At 39.4% G+C, this 27,724-nt stretch overlaps 1 protein-coding gene across 6 annotated transcripts in view; it reads left to right on the forward strand.

Annotated features, from left to right (window-relative positions):
- Window positions 1-27,724, forward strand: part of GREB1L (GREB1 like retinoic acid receptor coactivator) — a 131,668-nt gene that overhangs the window by 68,968 nt on the left and 34,976 nt on the right. For 2 of the 6 annotated variants that reach the window (XM_030228201.2, XM_030228204.2), the window contains 10 exons: window positions 2,043-2,214; window positions 2,488-2,685; window positions 9,670-9,846; window positions 12,514-12,690; window positions 14,591-14,728; window positions 17,913-18,050; window positions 19,879-20,016; window positions 20,351-20,470; window positions 22,203-22,340; window positions 24,123-24,308. In XM_030228201.2, coding sequence (XP_030084061.2) covers window positions 2,046-2,214; window positions 2,488-2,685; window positions 9,670-9,846; window positions 12,514-12,690; window positions 14,591-14,728; window positions 17,913-18,050; window positions 19,879-20,016; window positions 20,351-20,470; window positions 22,203-22,340; window positions 24,123-24,308 — 1,579 coding nt within the window. In that variant the 5' untranslated portion in view covers window positions 2,043-2,045. The remainder of the gene's footprint in view (window positions 1-2,042; window positions 2,215-2,487; window positions 2,686-9,669; window positions 9,847-12,513; window positions 12,691-14,590; window positions 14,729-17,912; window positions 18,051-19,878; window positions 20,017-20,350; window positions 20,471-22,202; window positions 22,341-24,122; window positions 24,309-27,724) is intronic. The other 4 variants (XM_050971070.1, XM_050971069.1, XM_050971072.1 and 1 more) reach the window with 4 other exon arrangements.

The raw sequence follows: 27,724 nt of genomic DNA on the forward strand, positions 1-27,724 counted from the left end.
GATTCATGAAGGTTGATTAATTTTCATTATGGTGTTTTAACTAAAGTCTTTTAATTTGAATACATTCCTGAAATCTTCCTTTAGGCACATCATAACTGACATAAATAGCAGAGAAATTAAATTTTATTGCATGAAATTGAAGAAAAGTCTATCATGATTTCACTTATATTCATGGAAGTATCATCACTGATTTCAGAAAAATAAGTGTTTCAGTCACTTAGCTGAGTTCCATTAATTCTTTTTTTCAAAGACACCTGACAGGCTTTAGGCTACTGCAGCCTTAATACTGCTTCAGTGTAGTTTTTTCCCTAACACTCTTTGTAGTTGTGTGGTTGTACACAGTCCCTACCGTTTCCAAATCTAACGAAAACAGAGAAGGAAAAAGAGAATCTACTTATCTTAGGTATTTCACTGCTGAAATAGCAGAATGTGTCGGGCTAAGAAATGTTTTTTTATTGTCTGGTATTGTCTCTGGTTGGGGTGGAGAAGTGCATTTGTCAATTTATTTAAAGCCAGTCTAAATCAGAGATGAGGAATTACTTTCCCAAAGCTGCATAAAGACTCTGAACAAGGAACTGACCCTCTCTCCCAGGTTAGAGGTGAATAATTTTATTTGTTTCACACCTGTATCCAGTGGTGTAGTAATAATTAGCTCTTAGATATTTGTCTACACCAGCAGACCTCAAAGGCTGCTGGAAGTGGCTGTCATGGTTATTGCCCTTTTACAGGTGGCCCTGGGGACCTTGAGCAACCCAGTGATAAAGCAGGAGTGGAACTGCAGGTTTTCAAAATGCCAATTTATCTTCTTGGCCAAGGTCTCTTCCTGTTTGTAGGGCTAGGTGACATCTAGTGAGGGGAAGAACAAAGATAATGTTATAAGGTTTTGTACTTTTGTGTCTGTTGGTTTACCTGGGGAAAACTTGTTTCTGTTGAAATAAATTACTCTGAAAGTTCAGTCTTGTGTTCTGAATATTGGAAAATTTTAGACTGCTGTTTCTTTGGAACAAATGTCATTTGATATAATGAGATAGCAAATTGGAAAATTTCATATTTCAGTGAGTCTCCCTTAGCTCATTTTAAAACCTTCCATGGCCACCCTGTTACTAAATGCTTAAATTTGAGTGTCCCAGTGCTGGGTGCATAAATGTACCAGTCTTTGGGCTGTGTGATGCCATCCAAGGAGAAGAAATGGTCTATAGGTCTGTTTGTGCTTGAGTATTTAATTAAGTTCCTAAGTTCATCATCAATATAAACAGAAATATTAATTGTTAAAGCAGATATTTAAATTATTGTTATCACTCCGGGAGTTTAAAGCATAATTTCAAATAAAGACATTTCACTTCATTTGCTGCATGTGGTTTAGAAGTTATTTATTTCTCTCTTTTTTATGTATGTATTTTATTATAATTGGATCCTTTGATAGGTCAGACCACTTGTAAATTGCAGTATTGCATTGAAGACAGGAGGTGAAGAGATTCTGAAAAGACAGAGAAACTGACCTTCCATGTAATTTCAGTTAATATGAGCAAGAGCAAAAATTCAAGTTATTGGATGTCTTTGTGTAAAGTTTTTCTCCAAATAATGGCATACTGACAAGTGAAAAATCATGTAAACACACTCTTTGGCAAAAACTGATGAAGCCCACCTTGATTTTTAATTTTTTTTTTTTGATATGTACCCTTCCTTATTCTACCCTGAATATCCTAAAAAAACTCAAATAATAATAATAATAATAGATTATTTTATCTATCCTCCATTAATTTTTTATACCAGGCAGGTTTTGAGGCTGTTGAGAGGCCATGTGCTCAGAAGACACAGAGCAGTGTGTTGGGATGTGCTAAAAGCTTAGTGGAACAGAAGGATGCATTCTGCCTGACAAACAGAACGTGTGGTGCTAGTTGGAGATGTTGTTTGCACAACATATTTTCTTGCTAACTTTAGATCACTGTCATGCATGGTAGTCAGATCTCTGTCTTCATTTGTAAATTCTCTGTGCATGGGCATTCCCATCCCCTCATCAGCTGTTCCCTTTGTGTTTTCAGATCATGGGGAATTCATATGCAGGGCAACTAAAATCTGCCCGTTTCGAAGAAGCCCTTCATAACTCCATAGAAGCCTCTCTGCGATGCAGCAGCGTTGTCCCGCGGCCAATCTTCTCCCAGCTGTACCTGGATCCTGACCAGCCTCCTTTCCTACCGGAAGGTAACCAAGAAAGTATGGCACGTTTCAGTTGTTTTTCTGTGCGTGAAAAGGGTGGGGTGTGATTCATAAGGAAAAAAAAAAAAAAAAAAAAGGCAGAAACTGCACAGTAGTTAATTGTGTGATAAAATCTGAATCTTGGGCATTGTTAAGGGGAAAGAATGGCATGCTGATTATTTTAAAAAGAGATAAATATTATATTAAAGGAGATAATGTTGAAAAGTTTAATTTTCTAGGTTATTTTTAATTTTACTGTATTTTATTATTTTTTCTATTTTTATTCTTCAGATGTGAAGCCAAAGGTAGAAGAGTTGGATAAAGAGTTAGTACATCGCTATTCAGAAAATGGAAACCTGGACTTTTCTACCAACACAGCTATTAATGAAATGGAAGATGAAGAGGACGATGAAGACATGTCAGATTCAAGTAGTCCACCAATCCCATACTCGCAAAAACCTGCCCCAGAAGGGTCTTGCACTACTGATGGTTGGTATCCTTTTGTTTTACTGTATGATCTTCACTACTGTATGATTCTAATGCTAATGTGCACTCTCTGAAGTTACAAATTCTTTAGCTAGAAAGTCTGAAAATACAGTTTATAGTCAAAGCCACAGATCTGAAAAAATATGGATTAGAAGGACTTGCTTGAGAACATAAAGTTTCGTGTATCCTTTGAAAGCAGTGTGGAGGCCTGGCTGTGGCACGCCATTACTTTCTAAAAGCCCCTTTTTGTCTCTGGTTTTCATTGATTCACTGTCCTCAAAGAGGTCGTCTGGGAGTTGGCTGGTTCTCAGTCTGTCCCTAAATGGTTCTCCAAAACATTGGCAAAGGTGGATTTAGTTGCTTCCATGGGTAGAAAGAAGAGAAAGAAAATAGGGAGGACACTTAGTGTACTTTCTGCTGCTGAGGTGATAAGAAGGTTGGTAGTGGAAGCTCAGCTGTTTTGTCTTCCCCATGTGCCTGCAGGCCATTGCTTCCTTACCCTGAGCTGTCCTGATTTGTTGTTGCTCAAGATGAGCAAAGTTGTTGACCATACTATATTTGTTTGGGTTTAAATGTGTGAAAGAAAGAACCAGGTAATTATGCATGTACCTACTTGGCCTAAGACAAATTGATGTGGTTGGTTCATCTTACCCCAAAACTGTTCTATTCTGAAGGTTTAACTTCCTCAAAAAAAGATCTACTCACAGTTATTAGATGTGCTTCTTGTTAAAACATCTCCCTGCTGACTTCAGACACCTGAAAACAAGAACTGTTCCGACAAGGTCCAAGTGCCCTTTTTGACATTTTATTCAATATCCCCCTCAATCATGGAATTCCTTGTGCACAGTTCATCAGAAGCTGTAATTTTGAAATGGTTTTACACCTTTCTGAATCCGGTTATATGAAATGATAGAAGTAAGGACCCAACCTCTGGTAGTTATTTGACATTTCGGGGGGGTGGGCATTAGTGGCATGTGTTGTCATCTTTTCCTTTTCCACTTCCAAATGCAGCTCACAGGAGCGTGTTTACCCTCTTAACTGCATACTGCCCGTTCCCTGTAGCACAAAGAACAGAAGGGCTGGCTGGCTGCTGTGAAAAGATGGGGAATATTGTTGGGAGAATTCGTTATTCACACAGAAGTGTGGTTTTCTGTTCTTTGAAGGCTTGTAAATTTGAAGGAGGAGGGAAGGAGAGAGTATAAAATGATGTATTCCTAGGAAAGTGTTCTCAGTTGAGGACAAGGATCAATAAAGTCTTCAAAATCTCCTGTGGAAAGCAGGAGCAGTGCCTTTTTCACTTCACATATTATATGCATGTAATATTAAACTTCTTAGTATGTCCTGGGATTGACCTTTCAGGGGCAGCTTTGTGGTTTGATTTTTATCTATAAGGTTTTTATGATCAAAGCACTCTAGAAGAAAGTTTTGTGTGTTACATCTGCAGAATTTTAGGGTCGTTCATTACTCATTTTTAAGTTTATCAGTCTGAGCTTACAAAATCTGCCGTACTTTTAGATGTTCTCAAGGAGCCGATTTAAGAGAGTAGTGGTTTTGTGTCTGGAAAAGGAATGGAAAACAATTTTTTTTTTCCAAATACTTCTGGTGATCTGTTAGGACAGTTTTGCATAATTGCTTAAAATGCCCTGGTTCCCAAACATTCACACTGCAGACCATATCTCAACAAGATATTAATCTGATAGCTCATCTTTCATCTCATGAGTGTGCCTTCCAGAGATGTAAGACAGGATCACTGCCATTGTTTGCATCCCTTATCTTACTTATTTAATTGCAAAGGTAAATAACATTATGGAGATGTTAAACAATACTAAATAGACCATTTGAACTCACTGTATTTGGATACTTTAAACTAAGCCTGTATTCAATTGCTTATCCAAGAGCAAAATATTGGTACTAGAGCCTGCAGTTCATAGCTCTGCTTGCTGTAAAACTTGTTTCCCACCTTTAGGATCAGGTGGGATGAAATCTTTTTCCCTTTTAGCTATTTGGGCTGTTTGCTTTTCCTGAATTCAGGATGTGTGCCATAACCATCATATTATTTTCTGTGGTGACTTGTTCTTTTATTCAGATGCATTTGTCAGTCACGTGGGTGCAGAAAGTCATCTTAATGCTTTAGTTGTCAACTAAAAAAAAAATAAATGCCTCTCAAGTGAGTTTGTTGGAGATTCTTTCTCAGCTAGTATTACATGTCTTAACTCTCTTCTTAGCCCATTGGAAAGACCAGCTGTATTTGCCACTGAAACTTGCAGTTAGTCATGAAAGTAATTCACTTATCTTCAGGGGCTTTGGGGGTTTGTTTTTGTTTTTTTTTTTCCTGCTCAATACAAATTTTTTAAACTAAAATTTCCATGAAAATAGGGTTTCAAGAAAAATAATTTATTTGTTTTCATATGAGTATCTCAAATAGGCAGCAAAATTCTTGCATTATCAAGAAGCTGTTCTGAACCACTTGCTTGCTGTAGCTTTAAAAGAGACTGCTTCTAATTTGTGGAATAACATTCTATGCAAGCTGTGGGAAACACAATAGTATCACCTTTCTTTTGTTAGCAAATCCTCAATTTACCTGATGCTTAAAGAAAGGCCAAGGTAGTTTCAGAAGCAATTAGGTAAGCAGGTACTTAACACCTGATCAGTTACTGTGAGGTTACAATAGCGAGTGACAGTGACCCCTAATTCATATGTAATTCCTGGAAGCTAATTCCTTATGCAAATGCCCCATTTATAACAGTGCAACAAGGGGCTGGTGCCCCACATGGAAACTGCCTCTTCTTACAGTGGGGAAAGGGAAGACAGATACAAGTTTCATTTTTAAGACGATTCTAGAATTTCGAGTCGTAGAAAGCTCTGGGGATACATTTTCAGGAAGATGGGACTGGTTTACTTTAAATGAAATTATGTTGGAGAATGCAAACGTGCTTCTCAGAAGAAAAAACTAATGCAGAGAAATGCAGATGTCTGTAAAAGCTGTTAATGTTTTAATTCTTTGGTGACTGCTCTTGGTATTTGCAAATCTTTAATTGAAATATAAGTGCCCGTTCCTTATTTGAAACAAAGCTGAGATCCTGTGAGAACATGTTGTTTGTTTTGTTGGTTTTTTTTTAAGTAGTTCAGCAGTTACATGTCGATAAAGGATTTCACAAAAAGAAATTGGTTTGGTTTACTGACTCGTGTTTTCTTCTCTTCCTACTTAGATTTTCATAAAAGGTACACAAGTAAATTAAAGTGCCATTCTTTCTTCTTTAGAGGAAATGTTTTACTGCTGTTTGACATAGAAATGTAGTGCCAGCACAGTTATAAATTAATGGCTTTTAAATGTCCTAAGTCTTTTACATTGACAGTGCAAGTTCATCTAGTACTCAGACATTATGTCTTGTCTTTCCTAATGTGGAAATTATTAGTTCTAACAGATAATTAATTACCAATGCAAAAATCATGCAAAACAGAAAAGAAAATAAGGCTGGGGTCTCCGTGGTGCTTGCTAGTTAGAAAAAGGCAATGTATCAGGGAGAGGGTTAATCTCCCCTTCATCTCCCCACAGTTACTTGCTTCCAAATCAATGTGTTTTGGGTGGAATTTCCTCATTCAGTTTCAAAAAGCAGCAGAAACTTAAAAGAGTGCTTTTCAGGCCTAAAAGTCAAGGGAAAGAAGGATAATGAAGGGCTCTTGAAGTATACCATCTGCATGTCTTTGAAGGAAAACTCAAACCTTTTACTGCACAGGAGCACATTTGCATCCTCTCCATATTTCCTGGTGGAAGTTAGTCCCGGCTGCTCCTGGCCAGGCTCTGCAGCCCTCCCTGCTTCTCCTGTGGCAGCCGTTCAATGAGCAAGAGGAAAGTTCATGGAGGCTCTGAGGGTCTGTCTATGCTGCCTCTCTCCCTGCCCACCCATCGGGATCCCTTTCCCTCTCACAAGGGGAGCCAGAGGAAACCATTTGGTGTCAGCCCTGTTTATTATCTCACCACCTCGGAAAATGAGGTTTTGGCAGTGGCCTGCGAGCTCTGAGCTGGTGGCTGCATTCTGTCATTTCTGGTAGTGAATTCTAAAGGTAGGGAATTTCAGCAAGATTTCTGAAGTTCAGGAGCTGTTTGAATGACATCAGTGTCCCCAAACTTAAGTCCCCTGGGGCAGCAGGGTAATTATAGCTGTCTCACAGGCTGAACATCACAGAGGCATGTGCTGGCCAGCCAGTCTGCACATGCATGCCTCTCTGATCCAGAGATGTCGCCAGCCAAAGCAGAGGAGGATGCCAAAGGAGATTGTGAAAGGAGGGAGAAGGGGGGGGAGCGTGCAAGGGGTCTGGGAGCACTGGCTGAGTTAGAGATGATACTGGGGGTGAATTGTAGGTAGTGCTTGCAGATTGGGTGGTTTGCAGCATTTCTACACTCCAGTCCCACATATCCTAAATGGTGGGAAATACTCAGATCTACAGCCTCTCGGCTAAGAGGCTGCTGTTGCCATGATAGCAGGGTGTTACTGAATTGTGCTTGTAAACTTGTTAGGATGGTTTTTCTTAGGACTTTCCTGTAGCTTCTCCCTTGGGGATTGATGCAGAATGGTGACAGGCAGCTGCTCAAAGTGTAGCTGAAGTTGTTTTGCTCGTAGCCCAGATAAAGCTGAGTCATTTCCTTCACCTGCTGCTTCACTTCACTGGGACAGCAAAACCCTCAAGCACCCCAAGGGGCTCAGAGCTTCTCCTGTGATAGTCACCCTTCTCAGTGTTGTGTGCTCCTTCAGAGAGCAAGTCTGTGATGACACTTAACAACACAGACAACCTTGCTTGTGCTAGCATTGCTACTGCCAGCAATTCCTTCAAAACCCTTCTCCTGTTGGGCACCATTTGTGCTTCTGGGCATTTCCGGAACATATTTAGGTAGAGACTGGGCTAGAAGCTAATTGTGTAAAGCATGGGTTTAAATCTGTGTTGAAATCTTACTGCACTTGCTGTTTCATAATCCTTATCTACAGATTTCCTGTTTGCCCACATTGTCAGCAGTGGGCAATTTTTCTGCTTGAAATCTAGATGTAAAGTGGTATTTTCTAAGCACGTCAACTACTCAGATTTCACTGAATGTCTAAATATATAAGGTCAGTTTTGAAAACTCTGGATTTAATACCCAAGTGACATAAACATTTGAATAAGCAAATTTTATTTTGAATGGAAGGGACTTTTTTCCTGGGTTTATCTGAGACTGTTTCTTTCTAAATTACATCAAAAAGTTTGAATAATACCTGAAAGCCTGGTAGCTGGCTTTGTATTTGACTATGATCAATATGTTTTTAGAGAACCTGCCTTAAGAAGAATTTAACAGATTAAAATCAAACAGCACCTAATCAGAAAAGAACTAATTGTGCTTTAAATATGCAGATTTAATACTTCTCTCCTAAAACTTATGTAAGTTTTTATTGGTAAGTTATTGATATAATCCACTGATTCATACATGAAAACTTCAGGCGCTCCATTTCACTTCATTGCCTGGAAAAGGTGTGTGTGAGGGTGAATCCATGCCAGCTTTCCATGAGCTGCTGCTGGAGCTGGGCTGATTGAAGAAGTGAAGAAACCATTCAGCCAAGAACTGGTTCAGCAGACTGTGAGTGTAGGCACAAGACTGAACCTGTGTTGGACCCTGTTTTCAGCAAGCTGCTGCTTGTGAAGAAATTCATGCAAGCTGATCCTGTGCATTCCACTTTGCACATGCTCTGTGCCTGCTACAGTTCTGAGATAAAACCAAAACCCATTAACTTCCATAATTTTTGCTGAAGTTGCTGCAGGTTTTGGCTCAGGAGCTTAGAGCACAGACATAGGTATCAATAATGGCTGAGGCGGCTTTTGGTTAAGCTGTGATCACATTGTGTTACCACATGCTTACACAAGATCTTTCTCCAGGATATTTTTTTCCTTCCTTAAAATTTCTGTGACAATGAATAATATTTACATGAGTAATATTTTAAATCAAGTGTAAGTAATAAGTATTAATAGCTATTGCAGTAATTTCAAATTTAACAATAATCTCGATTCTTTTGATTGTGATTTTTTTATTTATTGTTTATTTAGCCTGAACACTGCTGTGGGTTGCCTTGCTATGCTTTTTGTGTGACCCAGTCTGCTGCCTGCTCACTGCAGGGCATTGAACAGCAGAAACTCTCTCGGGTCCCCATTTCTGCCTACTTCTGCTGCTTTAGCTCTACACTGATTAGAAGCCCAAGAGTCAGTGTTGTATCCTTATTTTGTGGCCATATGTGTATTTGAGAGGGGAAAAGACTTAACTGGGGACTTGAAAGTCCTGCAGTCCACTGAGACTTCAAGAGACTCAACTGGAGACGTAGCAAAAACATGATTCACATGTCTAAAACTAGTGAAACATTTATTTGCTGGAATTTCTAAAATGTTTTGGAGAATTTAAAAATTAGTTTTTAGTTATTTTTATGTAATAAAATGATTTTTAGTAGCCACTGCTTAACTTCCATCATCAATTTTTATCATTCTTTTGTATTACTTAATGGTGTTTATGTATCAGTTCTAGCCTTCTACAAGCAACTAAGACAAAATAGTTTCTCTTGAAAAGACTGTACATTAAAGTTTGGCAAAGAAAAAAATAATCGTTGACAGGTTTTAAGAGCTGTTTTCTGTTATTAAATCACAAGCTTATCCTCTTATTTTGATTACTTTTGAAAAATTGTGTTTTGGAGCCATTTGATGTCTAATGTTTGGACACTTAAATTTCTTTTTTGCCTGTATATGTTTAAATATGTATATTTAAAATAATGTTATCTATCACCTCTGAAACTCTGAGCTAGTGGTTCTGGCGAGATGCCACCTCAATTCCCTCTATTTCCCTTAAAAAGGATATATGAAAATTCCAGTTACAGCGTCAAGTTGTGAAGCCCATTTGCTTTTGCAACTGATAAAACAAAGAGAATTAAATGAATTCTTCTGCAGAGTTATTATTTGTTTTGCTTTGTTTTGTAGGTTTTTGTCAAGCAGGCAAGGATTTACGGTTAGTGTCTCTGTGCATGGAGCAAATTGATATCCCAGCAGGCTTCCTGTTAGTGGGAGCCAAATCTCCCAACCTTCCTGAGCACATTCTAGTCTGCGCTGTTGACAAGAGGTTTTTGCCAGATGATCATGGAAAAAATGCACTTTTAGGTAAGAGATCTTTTTTTCCTTCTCTGTCATAATAATTCAGAGGAAAAAAAAAAAAAGCCAGTTGAAAATTATCTAATGTCATTTCAGCTAATAACCTTCTATTAGAAATATGTTGAGGAGAGGACTGACTTCATTAAATCAAATCTGTAGATGAACCTGCCTTAAAAGCCCATTTTAAAACAAGTCCCTGATTCCACCATTAATCACAATTGAATCTCCCAGATTTCTGTGTAGGCAGAAGTCAATTGCAGCCCTGGCATTCTAAATGTGAGCTATCCATATTCTCTTTATCTCAGCTGGAGCTTACAGCATTTTCATTTAAGAAGAAATATGCTCATGCAAGTACTGAAAATGAACTATATAATTTTTATTTTTTAATGAAGGGTTGATTTCTGCCCTTGGCTTCACCAGGATCGTTGTTCTCAGTAGGAGTTCTGGGAGCAGTTTGTTTCCCAAAAACCGATACGTAGGGACACCCTGCCCTACCTTTCCCAATTATGTCATAATCTGTTACATTTATGAAGTTTAAAATTTTAGTACAACAATGCCTCTTGGTAATTGAAGACAGGCCTATGTACACCTAGATTTCCTGCCTGGGTCACAACTGGTACACATTTACCAAGCTAGGAGAAGTGATTTAATGTATTTTGGATTCTTTAGTCTGTTCTGAATTTACTCTTTCATTTCTCCCTCCAGTCATTGTTCTGCCTAGGATATGTTCAGAAAGACCTTTCAACAGGAAAGAAATTACAGCAAAGGGTAAATACCCTGATTTAACTGCATTGCTCAAATTCTGGTGCAGACCACCAATATTTTGTGTAACTATTGGAAACAGCTTTGTTTTGTGCTTTAACATTACATCTCCAGTAAATGCATTTGATAAATCCATACACAGCAAACCTTTGGGCCTAAGGCAGAAGTGCCCCTGGCCTGAGTTGGATAGAGGCTGTGGTGTGGTGTGCCCTCCCTGGTATGACTGGGGATTTGGGATAACAGGGTACACTTGAGGATTCAGAGGAGCTTCTCCCCTGCTAAGCAGGGGAAGTGTCAGGAGTTGACCAGTAAGAACTGATAGGCAGATGGTGTTTAAACCTGATTAAATGTGGTACTGCTTGTCTTTGTTGGTAAGCCTCCCCCTCCATCCCAGCTTTGTATCCATCCATCATCTCTGGTCCCCTTTGTTAAGGAGCCTGGTGACTCACACCTCTGGCTTTGCTGAGGTATTGAAGTGCCTCGAGGCTTCTGTCACTGGCACCTGAGAGCAAAGACTCAGCAGCTCTCAGAGACCCTGGTTGCTCTTTCTGAAAACTGTGGAGATGCATCAGTAGATCCTGTGGGCTGCAAGGGAGTAAAAAAATAATGATTCAGTCCCAGGAAAAACAAGATGAAGAAATTTGCGTCTTGGCATCCTCATCGACTCTGATAATGAGGCGCAGTAAGGCTAAAGGCAATGGCCTAATTATTAAGGGGTTTATGGATAAGGCATTTTGTCAAAAACACTGAATATCTTTGTCATAAACCTGTCATTTTGGCTGACAGGTGAGTGTAGGAACCAGCATCCTCCAAGGTGTTTGTCATTGTGGAAAATAACAATAGTAGCAAGAATGAAAAATTTATTCTCTTACAGATCTCGAACTGACTAGTAATTGGAAAAAAAAACCCAAACAAACACAAATAAAGCATTTCCACTAGGTATTAATCTGCTAGCAGTTTTATAGATCATTATTGATATTCCATAGAAAATCTGTTCATTAAGGGTTGAAAGCAGCTCAGAGATAAGGGGCATGACAAGTAAGACAACAGGGCTTAATTATTCAGCATTAGATAATAGAGGGCTGATTCAAACAACAAAGATTTTAAGGCAGACCCATTTCAGAACACACCCTGTGCTTTGTTCTGTGAAATGTTACACTGGTGCCAGCCTTATGCCAGATTCCCATTGACATAGCTGTGAATGGCACTGGAAATCAAGGCTGCTGATAATTCTTAGTCTGGATCATATCCTCCAGACCTCAACTCAAAATTTCACCCCTTTCTGTGAAACCTTGTTGGGAATGCTGCAGAAAAACAGTCTTTGTCACTAAAGTGGTTACTTTCTTGAGAAGGTGTAGGTTTTTTAAACTATTTTGAAGCACTCCTAACTCTGGCCGTGCAAATCCTGATATCAAGTGATTGCTTTCAAGACTGTAATAAAATGTAAGGTTCAGCTTACTTGGTAAGTATTTTGTGTAAGAAGCCTCAGGGAAAATTTATTTGATGTTAATTTCAGTCATATGAAATTGCTCTGATGAGTTAGCCACTGTTTTGAGAGAGATGTCTGCAGTTCGGAGCCCATGGTTTTTTAATATAGAAAAAAATGGTGTTTTTTTTTTTCTCATGGAAATTTCCTAGTGTGGCAACATAGTTCTCCCCTTACAAACAGTTATTCTACTCTGCACTGTGTAGAGTGGAAAACTGGTGGTAGGATTTTGGCATAGGTCAATACGCCCCAAAGAGATGTAGGAGTTTCAGAAGAGCTAAGACTTAACACACACAGAAGCTGGCTGGCTGGCTGGAGGCCTCCAGTCCCCTGGAACTGGATGTGCAGGTAGGTTTAGATGGCCTTATTCCTAGCAGACAGTACAAGACATTTAATCTGTTGGTGTATCTTCTGCTTCGTTCTTCCAGGATTTTCTGGGAATTGTATAGGCTGTGGAGAAAGAGGATTTCGGTACTTCACAGAGTTTTCCAATCATATCAACCTGAAATTAACCACTCAGCCAAAGAAGCAGAAGCACTTAAAGTACTACCTAGTAAGAAGCTCCCAAGGTGTACTGTCAAAGGGACCCCTTATTTGCTGGAAAGGTAATAAAGGTGCCCATTCAGTTAGGGGGGTTTTATGCTGCTAAGGGGGATGTTGAATGAAAATTTGAAAGTTGCTGTTGAAAATGTATACATTCAAAAGTAACTGCTTGAAGGAAGAATTCTCACTGATTTCACTAAATTTTGGATTTTGCCAAAGAAGTTAAAGTCTTAATAATAACCATGTGACTGTAAACCCTCTTCTTTCATCTCCCCATAATTTTGGTGGCAGCCCTAGATATTCCCGTTTTAGAGTGTGCAGTCATCTCGGTAGAAGAAAAGAGGCTGCTCAGTCTGATGATTCTTTTATGTGCCCAAAGCACACAGCCAGGGCTGCAGCATTGGTTTTCCCCTGATAGTCATCTTTGCAGGTGCCATCCAATCTGTCTCATGCCTGAGGATTGCTAGCATGCTGTAAGATTAAGAAAGCTCAGGGCAATGATCTCAGGGAAAGAAAAGACTTGGCTGCTCCTGCCGTTTGCAGTGGTTTACACTTGGTCTTACCCTCTACCAGAGCAGCCCATGGGATAGTATGTGCTACAAGAGGGTGCATTTGTGGCCTCAAGGCCAGGTAGCCATGGGGTCTCTTATTGGAGGATGCAGGTTTTTGGAGCTAGAACCATGCAAGGACTCAAGGAAAGAGTGGTTTACCCACTCACTGCCTACCAGGTTGGTTTATGTGCAGACTACCTGACCTTTTCATCTGTGGTCTCACTCAGTGAAGACAGAGTTTGATCTGGTCCCTGTTGTTCCAAAAAGTTGATGTGGGAGAGGGGAAGCTCTGCAGGAGAACTGACAGACATCTGAGGAGTCACATCCTCATGTGAATAGCAGCATGACACCAGAAGGAGATGGTTATCACCGAGCTGTATGAGTGATTATAGTTTGTATCAGTTAGTGGTTCAAAAGGATCCTGGCTTCAGCTGCTTTTCTGTGTTACAAGGATAATTAACTACTGCTTTAGAGTGCATGTGGCTTTTCAACAGCATTTTTTCACAAAAATGACGCAAATATTTAATTTGGTAGTGAAATTCCAAATAAAGACAAAGGAAGCCTTATTTTACTTCAGGAATCTCTTTTCTGAAACCCCTCCCTGATGCTCATGCAGTTGGAGTTGGCCTGTGTCCTGGTAAATGCAGTCAGGAGTAAATGCGCTTGTGGAAGAAGCAGATACTGGTTCCACTTTTGGTTATATGCTGATTGCAAGTGTTCTGAGCACCCATGAAAGTTCAGAAAATCCACCAAAAGTCAACCTCATGGGCATTATTTTAATAAGAACTATCTCCATATTGCTGCCATCCATCTGGTAACCTTTCACTCTTCACTTAGATTATAGGTCTAATTAGAAGAAGAGTGCTTTTAAGCATTTAAACCCTTCTCCTAAAACAAATCCTGATTGGATCTCAGTTTTAAAACTTGATTAATATGTGATTTTCAAGGTGACTTTCTCCTCCCTCAACTCAGTTTTCATCTAGACACTCACAGCGCTGAGATCTCCCTGAAGGTTTGTGGAAGCATGTTAAAAATCTGGGTTTCAGCACAATTTTTCCTTTTCAAGGGCGACATATGACGGTTTGTATACAGGTTGTGCCGCAGAAGTCGCTGAGTATTTTCTGGGACATGTCCAATACCTTCAAATCTCTTGGAAGCCGTGATCCGAGGGCTCTTGCCATTTTGCAGCATCTGCTCTGTATTTGCCTGGCCCCCTGAGTGGCCCCCAGGGAGGTTTTCTTAATTAGAAGACAAAGTTGACAAAACTGCGAGTCCGTATTCTCGTTGGATGCTGCCATTTGCCGCTGTTTGTTGTGCGTGCTCTGTGTATGCTCTTAACATTTTGTCGCCTTTCGCCGCCGCGTTGCTGAACTTTGCTGCTGGGAGGAGGCCTTGTTAATATGTACTGTAGCTGCTTCATTTGCAGAATGTAGAAGCAGGCAATCATCTGCTGCTAGCCTCTCTGCTAAACCCAATCCTTCGGTGTCACCGTGCACGACCCCAGAGGGTGGATCAGCTAATGGATACAAATCAGGGTTCACTCAGACAGGTAGGAGCTGAAAGTGCTGTAAAGATAACCATTGGGGGTGGTAAGTTACCTCAGCCACTGGTGGGTCAGGGATGCTGTAAACAACTGGGTATTTACCTTGAGCCATGTGTAGATTACACTGGAGAGGATGCCTTTCAAAATTTGCTTTGGCAAAGATTGAGACCCAGGTGAGGCTGAAGGTTAGATTGGTCTCAAAACAACAACTCATGTAAAAGCATTAAGCGGTCTTTTGATTAATTTATTTGATTCTGTGCCTTCTTGTTGAAACCTCTTTGTTTCATTAATTTTTTTTGTGCATCTCAAAAAACTTCAATTACATATTTGTAGGGAAGTGTTTGCTTAGTATATAAACTAGGCTATTTGTCTGGAAAAGGAGAATAATCTCCTTTTAGGGAGAGGGGACCAGATGTTATTTTATTTACTTGCTAATTTCCTTATTTATTTAAATTTTATTGCACACTAAGGTGTACTTGGAGTTGCAATTTCCCCATATGAATACAGTGGGTTTTTGTTATGTGAGCTAACAGGTCTCTCACAACTATTCTAGAAAGCTATTAATGATATCCTCAAATAAGGAGAAAATATAAAAATCAAATAGACATTGACTGACAAAGAAGCAGCATCTTAATGTCATGTATCTATTTATTTATTGCAAGTAAAAAAAGTGCTTTTGTTTGAGCTTTCTTCTTCATTGCTTTATTGCAGCTTCATCTATGCTGTTGTATGTTTTTGTGCCTGTTTGTCCTATTTCTTGAAAAATTAAAAACAAGAGAAAATGGCTTGTTGCTATTAATTGATGTGAATGTCCAAAACCAGACGTTTCTTTAAGAGTATGAAATGCAGATGGAAAGCGAGATGGTTAAAATCGTTTTTACACCTCGAAAGTTTACCAAAGGGAGTAATAAACAAAAGCTGAACATGGGCATTCATATGAGACTATAATCACTGATTAGTATTTCCAGAGGCACTTCTCTCAGGTGGTTGCCCCTGTCTCTGTTGAGGAAGCAAAGTGCTTTGGGTAAAATTAAATGACAGTGTGGTTAAAACACATCTGCATTTCATTGCATGATCCCTTGGCTTCCAGATCCAGGCATGAGAGCTGTGCAGATGCATGAGAACCTGTTTATTTGGAGCAACAAGCATTCTAATATTTACACAGCTTTGTCTTCTATTGTATCTGCCAAGTTAATAGATACACCTTTTATACACGGCTTTCTCCTTATCACTCCCTGCCATTTTCAGTCTGCTGGTGTTTCTGTGTGTCACTGTTTGTACTCCTAGGTCATGCTCGTCAAAACCTTTTCATCTCCTTCTACTGTTATCTCCTAGGGAAGATAATGCCACATACAGACACATGAGTCCCCTGTGACTGGGAGAAGGGGGGAGAGCACAATTCTCATGTGTCACCTATGATGTGAAGCTTTTCTGGCTTTTTCTCTTCTAGATTCTGCATAGCTCTTTCTACTGGAGTTTGCTTCTAGGTTGTTTTAAAACAGGATTACTTATTAGCAGGTTGTTTTCTGAAATTGTTTTCAGCTCATCATCAACTCATATCCCTTTTTTTCTTTAAAAGTTGTGTAAATGTTTCTGGTGAGCAATTCAGTCTCTGAGTTCTACAACATATAGTTATGGGCAGACAGTATCAAAAATATGGTTTTGGGCAGAGACTTGAGGGGAAATTCAATTCACATGTTAAGCAACTAGAAACAAGGCTTTAGAAGAGAAAGGTGAAGAATTTTAATAACTGGTATTTTAATAACTATAAATCCTGATTAGGTAACAGAGTGGTGTTTAAACATATACCAGCCACACCCACATTCACTGTTAAAATTTCAAGAAAATGTATTACAATTAGAGATGGGGGACAAAAAAAAACCCCAAAGCTTCTGGACAGTTTACTTTAAAGAAACTTTAACACCACATATTTGTTACATCATATTTAATGGCAGACCAGCGTCTCCCTCCAAGGGCCTGACCTGGTGATCTATTGTGTCAGCCATTCAGAGTATTTCCTATGAGCATGGATGGGATTTTCTGGTGGGGCAGCAGCAGCAGCAGAGGCTTCTGTGTTAGTTCTTCATGCCAGTTACTCTGTCTGGCAAAGAAGAGCTTCCTCCCACCCTCCTCCACCAAATGGTGTGTGGCCTGAGGGTGAATGTGTTTGGCAGATCAAGTTGGTCTTTGTCTTCTGTTTTCTTTAGCTGGCTGTTTTACAGGGATATCTGTAGGTGAACTTAGCCTCCTTTGCCTACTTGTTACAAACTACTTTCTGGACTGATGCTGAGTTAATATTCTTTCACTCTGGTTATAAGAGTTTGGATTTGCCAGTGTATCAGCATCCGAATGCCCATTTTTTCTTGAAGTAAATTGTGACTATGAAATGCCTGATGTTAAAGGATCTTACATGCTGAGAGGTTTGGAATCAGTTTTATACTGGGCAAATATTCACATTTGTTTGTTCTTCAGTTTATTCTTCTACAAAATAAGATTTAAAAATTTTAGCCTTGGTAAAGTGCTCCATGAAGTTTGTAAATTTACGCAGAAAGTTTGGTCTCAAATGCCCTTAAATTTTTACCCAGATTTATAAATGGGCATACACTTTTTATAGTTCTGTAGACAGTAGTGCTGTCGGGAGGCTATCTTTTTGGGGTTGGTTTTTTTTTGGTCCTTAGTCAAGCTTAATTGTGTCTGACAGAGATTCAGTAGCTTCTTGTTGAAAAATTTGAGGTGATGGAGATTCCACAACCTCTTTTAGGTAACTTATTCCAGTGCTTATTCCCTGAGCTTGCTGGCTGCAAGCTCCATAAGCTCTTGTCTTAGCTTCCTCATGTGAACCATGAGAAAACTGCATTTACTTGCCTATCCCATGAGGCTGTTTTGAGGAGTAATGAGATAACCCTTTCTAAATATTAAAATATTAAAATAAAATATTTTTTCAGTGTGTGTGAGTGCAAAATATTGTGGAAGAGATCAGTCATGGGTCCAGTAGATTATAATATTCTATAGAAACACCCAGTTAAATGATTGTTAAAACTCCTGAAAGATACATGGTAATTTCTTAGGAGTGTAAAAAAATCTTTGTAATTTATGCAGAGATGAGTTTTGATAAATGTGTATGTAATAAAAATTATATAAATGTAAATATATAAATTTTAATCATTAATTAAACAACTTCTATTCTCAGATTCTTCAGTGTTCAGTCCAGCAAAATCATCTTCTGCTGCTGTTAACTTAAGTGGAACACAGGAACCATCCCGGAACAAGAACATTGTGAAACCTCTGGCTCTGTCAGTACAGCTCGTAGGAAAGGCATTTGCTGCAGGTATGGCTTTGCTTTCCAAAACCTCTGAGAGCCAAGGGAATCATCAACTTAACAGCCAAGAAAAGAGAGTGGTTTGGTTTTTTTTTTGATGGAAATGGGAAAGGAAAGCATTCACTAGCATTCTCCAGAACTCTCATATTCTTGCAGTTTTTGGCACAGAAATTTTTGCAGTTGGTGCTGTCCCCAAGCCACACCTTGGCTTTCAGATTTAACATCCTGGCAGGAGTGCAGTGTATCTCTCTCTGCACTTCCTAACTGTAAGAGAGCATAAATGTCACCTCTTGATATCACTCTGATTCTGCCTCAGTAATTGAGATTTGTGTGCAGTTCTGCATTTCTAACAATTGTAGTTCCTCCACATACATCTGGTGGAATTTAGTCTCATTTTAAGGAGTTTTAATATATCTGCTGTTTTAATTGCTTATTTCTGTATTGTGTGTTTAATAAATTGTAACCCTCAACTGTGACATCTAAGTCCCACACTGACACTCTGTGGGATAATCTGATTGTTTTTTACTTTAGGTGGTTCATCTTTGAGCAATAAAAAAGAAATCATCACGCTTATTGCAGGACAGTATGCTTGAATAAGAAAACATATCTATTCATTTGGTTTATATATGCACATGAGCATATATATATCATTTTATACATGATGTATTACATCTGCTATTTAACACAACATGGTATTAGTTATGGTACATATTACAATTATGTTTTATCTCATAAATCATTAACAGTTCTTTGTGCAAAATACCTTTCCCCCTCCATACTCGTGTGATTTAATTTTGCACTGAAATTTCTTCCCAGCTTTTCAATCGCTTTAACTGACCCATGCCCACCATATCTGCCCATTCAAAATTGTTGACTCAGAGTAGAAATGAGGAGCTTACCATGGGCAAGTGAGGTTATTCATATTTTGTAATTGGCAATTGTACCAGGATGTATTTGGATGTCTGCAGCTGGGGAGTTGCATTGTTTTAAGCTACATACCTACATCTCTAACACTTGAGGTTGCAGCTGCCATCACCATCTCCTGGTGTTGCTCCTGGAATGTGTTCTTGGCAGCTAAATCCTTGTGAAGCTGGCTGATATCAGCAAGGAACTGGAGTTTCCACTGGCTTCCATTTTGGCAGTTTATGCCATTTTCTTTTTTCTGCAAAAACTGTGTTCTGAGAAAGAATGAGAACAATGAGTGATGGTAACTTCTGGTGATCATCTGTTGTGGATATAGTGGGTCCTGCTAGAGTGTCAGGCTTGCTGGGACTGGAGAATCACCTTAGGCAGAGGTAGCAAAATTAGCACGGTTCGCCTCAGTAATGCTCAGGCCATGTACACTTTGCAGCAAACTGCTCTGTCTTCCCCTGCCCAGTGTCCTTTGCTAAGGCTTTAGATGAGGGCCCTGTAATGAATTACTGTGCATAGCATAGGGATGACTGGGGGAAAATTTCTAAGCCACTTGTGGCTTAGAAATCTTTCCAAACTGAATTTGTGATGTATATTTTAAAAAAATTTCACTGTGTAAGAAAATTAGTCACAAACTTCGCAATAATTTCGTGTGTGTGCAATTTTTTATTGTATTTTCATAGGACTTTCTTTGCATTTTTTCTTCCACCTATCCCTTCTCACCTTGAAATCTGGACATCTCTTTTAAGGCATAGGTTTTGCAATCTGAATGTTTCTCTGCCGAGTACATTTCATGCTTTCCCTGGAGTATGGGGTTTTTTTTCAGTCACGCATCTTGCCCTGTTCTTTTATTATTCTCTATTATTTTATTTGTTTGTTTTCAAGATTGTCTCAAGCCACACACTCTGTGTTTTATTATACTCAGCTCCTCTTTCACTGCGTGCCACGGATGTTGCTAATGGAAACGCTAATGGAGGAAGAAATAATGCATTGAGTACTGCAGTCTCTCGGCCAATGCCTCACTCAACATCTCCAAGTCCTGGCTGTGCAGCTGGAGATCAAGGTAAAGAAAACCTCTCTGTCCTTTTATTCTAAGCTGCACTGGATGGTGAGCTTGGGATTTGTGATTTTGTTCTTCTTCTGACTGTAGCTGCTCCTACTGTTCAGTCTCTACAGATCCATTTGCTTTTTGGAATGGCATTAATGATAATGCTGGACATTTTAACCCAGGTAGCAATGTTTTTCACATCACAGTCTGGTTTTATATGAATCTAGGTATGAGCCTCTGGTGCTCTGTGATGTGATATCCACTCAACACCGGTGGGAAATGGAGGGTGGGCTGGAATTTGGTCACTTGGGAGGACAGGGTTTAGAATTAATTTTTGCTTTCCTTCCAGCATCTATGTCCAGTTCTGGACCACCAAAGAAACGCCACCGAGGATGGTCTCCGGGGTCCCCAGTCCCACCTCCTGGTTTAGCAGTACCTGTTCCTACGATCCGGCCTGCGACAAGAACAGGTAAAACTTGAATGACAGCGAGATTTCCTTTGTTAAAATGTGAGCTCAGCCAGCCCAGCAGCCCTGTGCTGCACCTCTCACGTGTTGCACAGCAAGCATAACTGATCTTGTCAAAGTATTTAAGCACACCATGGAGTATTTAAGCACACCATGCCCCCAAAAAACCACACAGGATTGCTTGCTCCTGGTTGTTGTAATCTAAGATGCGACACAGGGGAAGTAAAACTGCTGGGGGAGAGAGAGAGGAAAGGAAGAGGCAAATCATATTGTTAAAAATAGAAAGCTAAAAGAAATCCATGGTTCCCCCAACTGTAACTTGTATGTTCTGAAATTGTGCAGGTGTATGGATATATGAACATATTTCAAGGATTTTTCATTAGCCTTCACCTTGACTGTTGTGTCTCAGTCTGGTGTGGGATGCTACAGAACCTGTACACTCTGTTTCTGCACGGGAAAAACAGCTTTATATAATTTTGGCCTAACAAAGGACACTGATAGTGATATGCTGGGTGATCTTCAGTTAAAAGCAGAAAGTGAGGCCACATGCCAGTTGTGCATGGAAAAGCTGTAGGAGTTTATTATCATGACATGAAATAGAATAAGTTACGAATTCTGATGTCTATCCATGTAGATAACTCTTTATTTATAACTGTTAATAAAACTGTTCACTATTTGAGTACTTTTCAGTTGTGAGATTTAGCATATTTTCTAAAGGGGAATAAAGTGTTACTTATTCTTCTCTCTATAGAGAGAGAGAATAGGCATCCAAGGAATGAAAAATGCCATTCATCAATATGCACAGTGCATTTTTAACTCTGGTCTTGAGGACTTGGTTTTAAGATATTTTGGAATTATTTTCAGAGATATTCATCATAGGAGGAAGGGTTGCATGGTAGTGCAGGCCTGCTTCTCTGAGCACCTCAAATTGCGCCTTTTGTCGGTTTCTATCTTCAGAAACCTGCTGAAGAGACATGATATAAGGCAATCTCCCCTGTTTGTTGAGTTTGTCTCCACTAATCTGCTACCTCTCTTGTGTACTCCATTTGCTATGAGTCTTTAGTAGTACTTTTTCCTGTTGGATAAACCATTTACCCTGGTAAAACGTACGCATTCGTTCATCCTGCCTTTGATGTTTTTCTCTTGCTGGCATGGTTTGAAAAAGTGGATGCAAACCACCAAATGGAGCCTAAGTAGCTTGTGAAGCAGGCCTTACTCTGAAACCTGATTACAGATTACAAAATTCTTGCACTTGGTTTCCTTTATTTATGAAAGCTGCCGCTGCTCTTTCATGAGTAAAGACTGATTTTTATCCTTGTAGCAACTATCTAAGGGCAACTTTGAGATTTTGGCCTGCTTTTATTTTTCTTATCTACATATATTCTAGGTCAGAAGTTGAAGCAGTTTCTTCCCTTGTATTGAGAGGCAGTATTGGGGGGTGGCCTTTTGGCTTAGTACTTGGCTTTGTTTAAAGATGCATATTCAAACCAGTGTTTTGCTCTCTCATTCTCACCAACAATACAGTAGCCAGAAAAAGTTTTATTTTAGGGCTGGGGCTGGAGGAGGATATAGGCTCTTCATTTCAATTACTTAAAACTATAGCAGGAAATGCAGAGACCTTTTGAATTTTATTACAGTTAGTGATTTACAGTAATTTTTTTCTTATTTGTTCATAAGGCCAATTCACAGTATGAGCCTTTTAGTAATGGAATTCTCTCTTTTCTTTATTTTATAGAGCCTCTTTTGTCAGTCCCAGTTCCTCAATCCATGTTAACTGGAATTTTACAGCCTCAACCCCTCCCAGCAGGGGAGACTGTAATAGTTCCTGAAAACCTGCTGAATAACTCGGGAGTCAGACCAGTGATTCTGATAGGTAAGTCTTACACTGGGGGATCAAATGCTGCATGTTGTAGTAATACACACTCCCCAGGACAAAAGGGGGTTTATTTCTTTTTGTTGGTTCTGGCATTCAGTATAATACCAAGTTGGTTTGTCACAGATAGTTTCCTTTAGTTGCTCAATATTTAAAACTGAGAGTCAGGCAATTTCTGGAGAACCTGATTTGCAAACAGGTCACCACTAGGTCAAATTTATGCAGAGCCACTGGCCAAATCTAAGTTTTATACAAATAAGATTTTTGTAAAACCCAAGAAGAGAACAATTTCCAAGTGATGAAAATAGCTTTCCGGTATAAACAACTTATAAACCAAACAAATATTTCCTGCAGCATTTATAATTCAAATCCTGAAGCCCCAGAATTCTACATGAGAACCAGAAAATTGATTTGCACTGACTAAACAGAAGTAAATCATACTAACTTTTTGTCATTTATAGTCCATAGTTCTTGTAAGCAATTGAGATAACAGATCAGGTTTCAGGCTTTTAAAATCCTTTAGTTGTATAAAATACTTTGTTGACCCTTAGAAAGACATTGCTTTAAGAGTGTGACTTTTAATGCGAATATGCCTTTCAACCTGAGCTATTTGGGCATAATACATTAAAAATAGATGGGTCAGCTAGTGCTGCCAAAATTTTGATGAGTGACTTTTTTTTTTTTCACTCTAAATTTTATTTAGGTTCAATATAGTATAAATGGTCATACAAAGTAGCTTCAGTGTCAACAGAACATGCTTGTCAATACAGTCTGTGGAATAATTTACCCCAAAGGAATGGAGAAGATCTCCAAGTCCTGACTTGCACAGATAATTTTAATACACACAGCTCCAGGAGAATTACCAGGGCCATGTACACCAGTAAATCTGTCAAGGATAGGGTTACGCTTCTGGTTTGTTTTGCTTAGCGTTGTTTTCTGGAAGCCGATTATAAAGCTCTAACGTGGTGCTCTAATGGTTTTCAGAGAAACACTTCCTTATTAAAGATGAGGGTGCCTACAGCCATCAGCTTAAGTGCAAATTGAATGCAGCCCTTAGGCTCTTGGAGAGCTGCCATTAAGTCCTCAGTTAGGCTAAACGTTAGTGGCCCTGAGAAACAGCGTCCTATTAATAGTACAGAACCAGATGTACCCAAAAGGATGGATTTGGCAAAATCTCTGTGGAAATGCTTCTTCTGAAATGAAAAACGTTCTGAAGGAAAGGAGGAGTTAGCCTGTGCTCACGTGCTTTACCTTACAGAATGGCATGTTTAGTTGTCAATGTTTATTTTACCTGTTCATGAAAACAGAATGGGGAGGTGGCAAAAAGAGTGAAATCAATCACAGCAATACCACAGTGTCTGAATCAATGCTAATGTGACGTACCCTGCTTTTATAATGTTAAGGTCAATGTACTTTTGCTTTCATTGATTTTTCTTCTTTGTACACTATATTATGGAGAATCTGTATTTAAAGGTCAGGGTAAGACCCAAACAGATGTTATCCAAATACAGATGAGAATATTAATAGTTATTACCTTGCTGGATATCATGCAGTTAATGTTAGTTCTTGCAAATGTATGTGATCATTTGTTGTAAAACACAGCAGACGATCCCTGGCCTGTAATTTATTTTTTAAGGTATTATAATGCCAAGAACAGTCATTGGTGCAATTTATTTTGCCAGACAGCTTTAAGAAGACATTTGGAAATGTATTATTGTGCAAGATTTCTTGTAATGGCAAATTTTATGAATTTCTGTGGGGGTTTTGTTTGTTTTATCATAGGCTATGGCACTTTACCTTATTTCTATGGAAATGTTGGTGATATTGTTGTAAGTCCCTTGCTGGTGAACTGCTACAAGATTCCACAGCTGGAAAACAAGGATTTGGATCTCTTGGGTTTGTCCAGCAGTCAGCTGCTAAGTGTGGAGAATATGATACTTTTAACTATTCAGTATCTTGTCCAGCTAGGTAAGCAATTTGTCATAAGTACTTGGTTTTATTAGACACTGTCCTTTTTTCTTCATACCTCCTTGATGTCCCTTTTAGGACCAGTTTTCTGGCTGCTTTTGTGGCTGGAAGAGGCAAGTGGCTCCATCTAGTGTGTGTGACTTTGCCACTTTGCTCCTGAAACGGAAGAAGTGAAGTGAATTTAAAGGCTGATGCTGCTTCTACTCTCCATATGGGGATTGACCAGGTCACCTTTGTGAAATGGATTTGCAATGCAGATAACTCATTTTCTTAGGGCATCAAACCATCAGTTATCACAGCCCTTTCTAAGGACACTTGGTCTGTTTTATTCAGTTTTGTGACAAATGCTGGCAGATGTGTGATGGTTGTCATTGTTTTGGTGACAGCACTGTTTACATGAAAACCACATTTGTTATTCAGACTAAGTGATTCAGTGAATATCTCATTCTTGTAAATGTTTTTGAAATGGACTTTTTGCAAGTTTGAGAGCAAACCAGCAAGCCACTTTTTTTTTTTTTCTCTTATTGCAGGTCCAGTCATTTTCCCTACCTTAGAATAAAAAGAGCAGTTGTAGGAGCAAGGTTTTAGGAGTTAAAAATTGGAGAGTTTTGGGAGACTTCTATGGTAGTCTCACCCAAACTTTTGTATTTGAAAAGATGCCACTTTTCATAGGGCAGTGTGAAGTTACTTTTGAAGAGCACAGTGCATCTGTAATACATAGTGGTGTGAAGTATGGAGGTGTTCCAAAAGCAGCCCAACTGCTGATAACCTTTCAATTTGGGGACCAAACGTGCTCCAAACCCCAAACATGCAGGTTTCACCCATGAGTGCTTACACTTCTCTGCAGTTCTCTAGAGGACAGGAAGGAAACCATTTTCCATGTTGTAATACTCTCTAAGTGACCTGTTGGCTTTGTTTATCATTCTCTGCCTCACTAGTTCATTGAATGCCATGTTAGAACTGACTAAGGGTTTCTTAATTTTTTACAGGATGTTTTTCTGTTACCTTCTTTCAGTGGGCCTAAATTTGTTATTTTGAGGTTTTCACCTTTATTGGAAAAGTTGTAGAGGGTGTGTGGTAAAACCAGCTGCTTCACACAATTCTGGATTGATAGAGGCAGCTTGCAAATTTGTAGCCAGCTGATAACAGCCTTTCCAGTTAAAAACAAACTATTTGTTGAAACCTGTGAGTCAGTGAATCATGCTCCATGAGCATGCCTAACTTTAGATGGATGCATCAAGTCTATACTTGCTGCAGACTAGTGGCTTCCTGCAAAGCTTCTGTAGCTGAACGGTGTCCACTGAGCACTGTGGACACAGTTATGGACACAGTTTTATGCTGTGACTTCAGCATAAAGCAGTTCTCTTGTTAGCAGGTGTTTAGTTTGGCTTTTGTTCTTAGCTGGGCAAAGCTGAATAGTTTGCTGTTTGACCTTATGTGGAGACGTGTGCCAGTACTGTAAGATGAAAGAGCCTAATGAGGAGAAAAGTAAAAACATTCTGTAGAGGAGGGGATCAAAACATGTTGCTGGTTTGAATACTGCTGTAAACTTAAAACTGTTGGAATTGTGACAGCTGCACCAAAATGTAGCCTTTGTCCCATGCTGTTAAATCAAAGCAGATTAGAGGTGTTTGGAGGGTGGCCAGATGGAAAAGTTTTTGACAAGAAGAGACCAGTACACGTATAAATTAACAATTTATTCATGTAAACCTCTTTTTTTTCTAAATTGAGAAAGTAGGACTAAAATGTTTTTCTTTTCTCCAGAGTATATTGCGAAAGAGTAAGATAAAGACAAAGATAAAAAAGCAGGCAAAGGCATGAAAGAGAGTCTTGTCTAATTTTTTTCAGATCTAACTACTTGTATAAAATATATTTGCAGATGACTGTGATCACCGATGATAAAAATACTATCTGTGGAAATGCTCCTTTTTTGGAAAAAAAAGAATATAGTTGAGAATTCCTGTCAGTGTTCTTGTGAAATTATGACATTAATTGTAGGATGATGCTGTTGTGTTTTCAGAAATCAGCTGAGCAGCTTGTGATGATATTACAAATCAAAGTCAAAAAAACCCAAATGCATTTCTGATGCTTTAAACCTTCTTGGAAGACTATACATAGTTAAACCTATGATTGTGAGCTGTAGCATGGCTATAAATAAATTCCACTGACTGTGATAAAGGAATAAGTAAAAAAAGATAAAGAAGTGTGTTTGATTTTAGTGGGTTTTTTTTTTAGTCTACCTCCAGGACTTATTCAGATTTCACACTTGTTATCTTTGGCAGCATTCATGGTGAAGTGTTCTCAAGCTTTGTTTTTATACAGAATGGTTCTGTTTTTGTATATCAGAATGCCCATATTTGCACTATGGGTTACATTCCTTCATTTGCAATCATCAGCTTTTTGCTACTGCACTGCCATTTCTACAAACACAGTCTCAGCCTATGCAGTGCTAAGGTGGTCTGTGTTCTGGCTGGAAAAGATTTCTGAATCCTGTGTTGTACCTCCTGTTGAGGATTCTGAAATCATTCTCCTTTCTCTCTGTGCATTGTTGTGGTGCATCTGAGTCATTTTGACTCTAGATTTTGTGTTCTGTGATGCCCAGAGGTGTTTTGTAGTTTTAATGTCCAAATGCACATCCAGACTCAAGGCTCTCGCAGGGCTTTGCTTTGAGTGGAAGGGGTAGTCAGAAACTAAAAGCAAGAGCTTATTGCAGCAATTCTCCTGTCTTAGGTGGTTGGAGAAGTAGTCTCTGTGGGTTGTACCCTGAAGTTTGCCTACCCAGAAATAACTGTCATCCAGAAATGGATGACATTTGAATGTATTGACTTAAACTGTATAGGATAATAGAATACAATCGTAGCAGCATTGAATCATTTAGGTTGAAAAAACCTTTAAGATCAGTGAGACCAGTCACTAACTCAGCACTGCCAGGTTCACCACTAAACCATGTCCCCAACTGCCACATCCATGTGCCTTTGAATGCCTTCAGGGATGCTGAATACACCACTTCCCTGGGCAGCCTATTCCAATGCCTAACCACCCTTTCAGTGAAGAAATTTATGTCCAATCTAAATATCCCCTGGCACAACTTGAGGCTGTGTCCATCTGTCCTGTCACTTGTTATCCCGGGGAAGAGACCAATCCCCACCTGGCTGCAGCCTCCTGCCAAGTAATGGTAGAGAGCAATGAGGTCCTCCTGGCCCTCTTTTTCTCCAGTCTAAACAACCCCAGCTCCCTTTTCCCACAGAACTTGTGTCCCCCAGCTCTGCTGCCCTTCTCTGGACATGCTCCAGCACCTCAACATCCTTCCTGTAGTGAGGGGCCCTGAACGGTACACAGGACTCAAGGTGTGGCTTCACCAGTGCTGAGTACAGGGGGATGACCCTGCCCTGGTCGTGCTGGCCACGTTATTTCTG

The sequence above is a fragment of the Serinus canaria genome, chromosome 2 (assembly GCF_022539315.1).
Source record: "Serinus canaria isolate serCan28SL12 chromosome 2, serCan2020, whole genome shotgun sequence".
In the NCBI taxonomy this organism is placed as follows: Eukaryota; Metazoa; Chordata; class Aves; order Passeriformes; family Fringillidae; genus Serinus; species Serinus canaria.